This window comes from Malus domestica, chromosome 01, assembly GCF_042453785.1.
Source record: "Malus domestica chromosome 01, GDT2T_hap1".
In the NCBI taxonomy this organism is placed as follows: Eukaryota; Viridiplantae; Streptophyta; class Magnoliopsida; order Rosales; family Rosaceae; genus Malus; species Malus domestica.
In genome coordinates this window covers 16,520,842-16,527,058 of record NC_091661.1, presented here as the reverse complement: position 1 = coordinate 16,527,058, position 6,217 = coordinate 16,520,842, and the positions used below count along the sequence as shown (strand labels likewise).

Genomic DNA, 6,217 nt, shown 5'->3' with positions numbered 1-6,217 from the left:
GAACCTGGATGTTTGAGAGCTTCGGAGTTTCAGAGCTTCAGAACTTCAAGGTGTAATATGAATTAGTTCCTCCATTAAATGAATGAAATTGGCTTCTGTTTATAGAATTTTCCAATGCCTAATTTTGAATATAATATTCCAGATGAAATAAGTCGTTTCTGCCAGGTGTTGACACGTGTCCTGTTTGATGACTTTTCAAACTTATTTTGATTTTTTGTTTAGACACACGCTACGTGTAAAATTTATGTAATACATGAGCGTTGAAACTTTGATTTATCGGTCAACATTTATTTACCGAAATTTCGATATCTACAGTATCAACTACATAACCAGAGACATCATCTCCACCTTCGCGTTTCCATTGACACCGACACTAAGATGGCCACTATGACCACCACCAATGTTGTCCCCAATAACATTTGTTCATCACTATGCAATGCAACATAGCAACATACCATTGTTTCACTAATTTACTCCACTCTTCAGTGATCACCATGGAAGGGTGAGGAATTTTCTCTCACTTCAGCTTTTCCACTATTGAGTCTCCCTTAGTGAGATGGAAAAATAAGCAGACATCATCGCATTATCAGCCATGTTCGGCGTGTGAGCGCCGATATGCTAGTATGAACTGTATGATCACTACCTACAAAGATGGGTTGCTAAACACTATGTCATTGTCAATGCAAACTTTTCCCATCCATATCATTTGATAGGACCCATTCGAGAGGAATGGAGAAGGAAAGGAAAATGCAAGGAAAGTAAGAAATAAAATAACAAGTCTTTTCATTCATGCATTTCCCAAATGGTGAAATGAGGCTTATATACAACCCTAGCAGAGGAGTGCCCATATGGGAACACATCTCTATCCTCAGAACCGTTGGATGAAGCCAACTACTACAAAGATAAGACAAAATACCATAAATATATAAACCCCATAACTAGGATCCTAACATTCCCTCCCCCTTAAAAGAAGGCATGTCCTCATGTCGTCAAGTTGGCATGTAGAGGATTGCGTTGCTTGTTCACCCAAGCCTTTGAGTTCCAAAACAATATCATGAAAGATGCCTCCAAAACCATCGCAGTGTGAATCTCCCAACATACCACAAGAAAATTGGTTGCCACACAGATTTTGAACCAAGCCGGCCAAAATTGTGCTTCTACCATGCATGATCTCAATTCAATCATAGCAATCTTGACCTTAATTGCTGGATATGTAGCCGCATATACCCTTAGTGAAAATGCTAAATTTCCAAATCTTCTAGCATTCCACAAGCACACTAGCTTCAAAAAATCCAGAAAAGTGAAATAACCGAAGAACTTTGGCCTTAATGATCCTGATGCATATAATGGTACTGAACAAAGACCCAAAATGATCGGCAATTTATACCGTGATACATTCTGCAAGTAGGTATCATCAACTTTGGTGTTGATCGAATAATAATCGTGCATCCTCGTAGTATGTAGCGATGCATCAGACAAATTGGCATTAGCCACACAATATTGTATCAACTCGGCCAAACGTAACAGCTCTTTGATAGTGAAGGAATGATCTGCAAACAAAATGGCACAAGTCTTGATATTAAGAACATTTCCAAAATGGCTCAAAACACCATACATCACAGGACAGGTTTGTTCAAGACTCTTGGCAGTCCAAAGTCCCAAAATGGCGTGGTTATATATAGTGTGGTCCAGCTGGACCCCAAAATGTCTCACCAGCATGATAATTAGCACAAAACACCATGTTCCTGTGTAAGACATAGCAGCCTTAAACATCCCAAGCAGACATAGTTTATAACTTGTTGATAGGCTCCAAAAAAGTATGTGCCATCGATGAACATAAAGGAAATAAGAGCTTAGAAAAGAGATTGCCAGATTGAATTGGAGAAGCGCAGTAATCTCATTGTCATGAAAATTGAAGTAAGCAGGGCCTAAACTACCAAATTGCTCCCGGAGAATATTGTGCTTGCTTTTTTGTGACGAGGCAAGGGCATTGATAGCAAAGGAATGCACAACTGTTGACTCGACACTCATGAACTGAGGCAAAGTTAGAGAAAACTGTAATAGCATAGTTTCTAGTGTAGCATACCAGATTGCTATGAAAATTTTCAATGCATTATCCATGAGCATAGGATGCTCAGTCGCATGCAGAGACTGCAACGTGGGACAGATGATCATCCAATAGAAGTTCTCAATCTCAACAAGATTAGGAGAAAAAGAAGAGCAAACACTTCTGAAAGAACCACTGCTAGAGAAAGAAGGATGCTCAGTACCCACTGCTAGAGAAAGAACCATAGAAATCAACTTCTGAAAATGAAGAGAAAGTGACTCTGCCATGATTTGGAGAGGATCAGGTATGTGTCCACGGATAAGAACAACAAACACTTCCTCTTCTTGTCGAAAAGATCCATCTGTAGGCCATTTCAAGTTGGCAAATTTTTCCAAAAGCCTGATAATGGTTCTAGTAACACATGTGTTGCAATAGGAGACAAGTAGACAAACTGATGTCATAGTATCAATCATATGGCTAGATAAAGGAAAAGTGGAAATTACTTTAGTCAAGCCACTCATGAAAGGGTAAAAACTACCATTGGCTATCAGAGTTAAATTATTGTGCCAAATTGTAGAACAAATAATGGAACCTCTACTAGTAAACTCCCACTTCGGTGCCTTCACAATCATCCTTAAAAAAGTATCCATAGAACACGAACTCACCCATCCAAAAGTGCCAGTCAACAAGGTAGTGGGAGAAACCAAAATGGTCTCAGTATCACTCTGAACATTTCTAGTTAGGAAAGAATTCATTAGGAACCACCAATTAGGACAATGAAGTGAGAATTCAGGGTACACCTTGTTCCCAATACCAAAGGATTCGAATGCATAAAGAAACAAATCCATGGTACAACGTTCCCTAATTTCAACAAGCAGAAAGTCAAGAATCGATTTAGTAATCTCCATCCAATGGTGTGGATCAAGTAAAAGGTCAGGCACATATGTTTGGGCCATTTCTCTCTTCAGCATGTTTTTAAACACAACAAATATGTTTATGCGGCTCCCACAGGAATGAAACACAATCATTTCAACGGTCATATGGTGTGTAAGAAATTCCAAATGCAACCGTGCATTTTTCAGTGGATAACGCAATATGGGTACCGGACAACAGAGGGCCTTGTCGGGTTCCTGTGGTCGGGGGACTCGGTGAGCAATCTGAATAAAATCTTCCTTAGGAGAGAGATATTTAATCGCATGAGTAGGGTTACCCAATGGTGGCATAACTCGACTGCCATTGCAGCTAGTCTGAGAGCCACATTTCCAGCAAGATGAGGTAACATCATTAATCAGCACGGTATGGATGAGACCCTTAGTGCAACAGTAAGAGCGTAAAGTTGATCCTACAGAGGAGGAGGAAAAATTCAAAGAGGTCTTGGACTGTCGGTAGCCAAAGATCTCTGACGTAGGCTTCCTCTTCATCTCCACGGAAGAAATTAGTTGCAGGAAACACTTGAGTTGCGTAGAAGCATGGCCAGAACGAGTCTTTGTGCAGGAGCGCTCAACCGTTACGGAAGCACGGGTTCTGGATGGAGTCGCCATTGCTGTCAACAACGGAGACGTCGAAGGTAACGGTGGAACACGATGGTGTCTTAGCTGCGGTGGTGCAGATGATGGAATCTGCAATGGAAGATATGGTGTGGTTTGAAGATAGCCCATGGGCACTAGGCGAAGACCCAATTCCTGGCAAAATTGAGGGAATCAAAATGGTTGACAAGGAGCAAGGAGCCTTCGTAACTGACTCCAAGTGCGGAATGGAGGTCAGTGGTGTCGAGTATATAAGCAGCCTCGGGTAAGGGTTTGATGGCGTCGATTCAAGTGCACGGGAAGGGTTCAATCCAAGCGTTGAATCCAAACCCTCCAATTGAGACTCTATCCCGTCTTCACCTTCCGTAGGCTGAGTTTGCAACCTGTCTTGGCAAACACGCAGAGAAGACACGGATGCCGTAACCCGCTGAACCTACTTGTCCAGACTCACGGGATGAAGAGTCGGCTCGAGCGATGCTGTTGTGAACTCCAGGACGGCGAGTGTGGACGTCGTCGGCCCTGGTAAGTCTGGAGCTGGAATGGTCATGGGCGAATGGGGAGGGGTTGAGTAGGCGTGGGTGAAATGGGGGTCGTGGGTTGGGGAAGGGGGCGGGTAGTGGTGGAAGGAATGTGGGTCATAGTCAAATGGATGGAAAACAGAGTCGCTGGAGGACTGGGGTAAATATCGGGAGGTGGAGAAATGACAAACGGAATGGGAAGAGGAGTGGAATGGCGACGTGGTAGGAGAGGGGGACGAAGGACCAGCAGCGAAAGGGGTCCTCGACGGGTGGAAGGTAGCGATGAGCTGTGGCGGAGGTGTACTCCATGTAGGCTGAGGGAGGGTGGTGGGTTGGGTTTTTAGAGAACGGAGCTCTTCAAGACAAGTCTGTCGGAATTGCTCCTGCCGAGCACTGAGGATGGCCAGATCTGCGAGAGAGTGTTGCAGATCGGTGAGTTGGTGGTTCATCATCGTGACCTTGTCACGGAAGTTCTGGAGTTGAGTGATGATTTGTTGTTGCGGAAACCGCCAGTCGTGTACCGCCTTCGAAACGTCGGCCACGGGCACCGATGCCGGCCGCTTGCCCATGGAAGCACACCTGGGCTCTAGATACCAAATGATAGGACCCATTCCAAAGGACTGGAGAAGGAATGGAAAATGCAAGGAAAGTAAGAAATAAAATAACAAGTCTTCTTATTCATGCCTTTCCCAAATGGTGAAAAGGAGGCTTATATACAACCCTAGTAGAGGAGTGCCCAGATGGGAACACATCTCTATCTTCAGACCGTTGGATGAAGCCAACTACTACAAAGATAAGACAAAATACCATATATATATATAAACCCCATATCTAGGATCCTAACACCATTGTTGTCCAGAAACATAAAAATCCATCCAAATCTCTTTGCAGCCACCTAAACAAAATTAGAATTCCACCTTTCCTATAAAAAGACCCCAACTTTTCATTTTCTATTCAAACCTATAATTTTCTCAGCTACCGAACAGACTTTACAGAGTTTCAAACAGTATCAATCTGATAACAACGATATTCATTATACTATAACCCTATAAATTTTACAAAACCCAACAGGTTAAGAGGACCGTACCAAAATTTGGAGCTCCGGACGTCCCTGGTCCCGACCCATCCAAAAATACGGGCGGCTGGACGGCGAGAATGGAGGCGACGGTGTTCTTGAGCTGAACTGGTAAAGTTGCTCTGTACTCGAGAACCTTCTTCGCCATTTCATCCACTTGGCGCTCCAGCTCCTCATCTTCCGGATCGGGTCCGCTTTCGTTCAGCGCCATGCCTCAAATCTAGGTGGTGGTGAGCGAGCGAGCGAGCGAGTGAGGAGAGTGAGACTCTGTGCGCGAATTAGGTTGGGGTTTCTCTTTGGAGGGTAATTGTGTTTTAATCTCAATGTAAGGGTTTTTCCGAATTTAAAATTCATTTGGGCTAATAATTTTTAGTACATTGATATTTTTACATTTAAGAGACAGAGAAGTTCGACTAAGTTATACAATAGGCAACCTAATTTGGTATCAAGTTTATCATCTACGAGATTCGAATCTAAGACCTCTCACTTTCAATTGAAGAGAAATACTACCAGACTATAGTAGTAACTAGCTCTTTTGGGCTAATTATACATTACAATTTTTTTAGGTACAATGATATATTTTACATTGAGAGGATGTAGGAGTTCGACTAAGCCATACAATAAACAACCTAATTTGGTATCGAATTCGTCTCTACACGATTCAAACTTAAGATCTCTCACTTATTACACCCTTTATTATATATTTCGGGTGTTTTTTAAATTGAGCCATGAAATTTTAATTTTTCACACTGCTTTTTGAGATTTTAAAATAGTATTAATTTATTTTTTTATCTTTCGAATTATTTGATTCTTTATTAAATTATTTAATTATTTAATTCATTATTGATGTACTCATAGTCATTTAGTATTATGATCTAGTGAAGTATTCTTCTTCACTTGTAAGTAAAATGTCTTAAGTTCGATCTAGCTAAATGTAAGTTTGAACTACATTATTGTTAGCCCATTATAAGGCTAAGTCCACCTCTCCCCCTTAGACCATCTCCAAACCTGGGCTAAAAGCCAAATTACCCCCCCAAACACTCTCCAACCC

At 42.0% G+C, this 6,217-nt stretch overlaps 1 protein-coding gene across 1 annotated transcript; it reads right to left on the bottom strand.

Moving 5' to 3' along the window:
* Positions 1-765: 765 nt before the first annotated feature.
* Positions 766-5,496, bottom strand: LOC114821659 (uncharacterized). The gene is made up of 2 exons (XM_029094679.2): positions 5,179-5,496; positions 766-1,550 (listed from the first exon to the last, which is right to left on the bottom strand). The coding sequence occupies exons 1-2, from the start codon at positions 5,375-5,377 to the stop codon at positions 982-984; spliced, it is 768 nt and encodes a 255-aa protein (XP_028950512.2). The 5' UTR covers positions 5,378-5,496; the 3' UTR covers positions 766-981.
* Between the last annotated feature and the right edge of the window lie 721 nt (positions 5,497-6,217).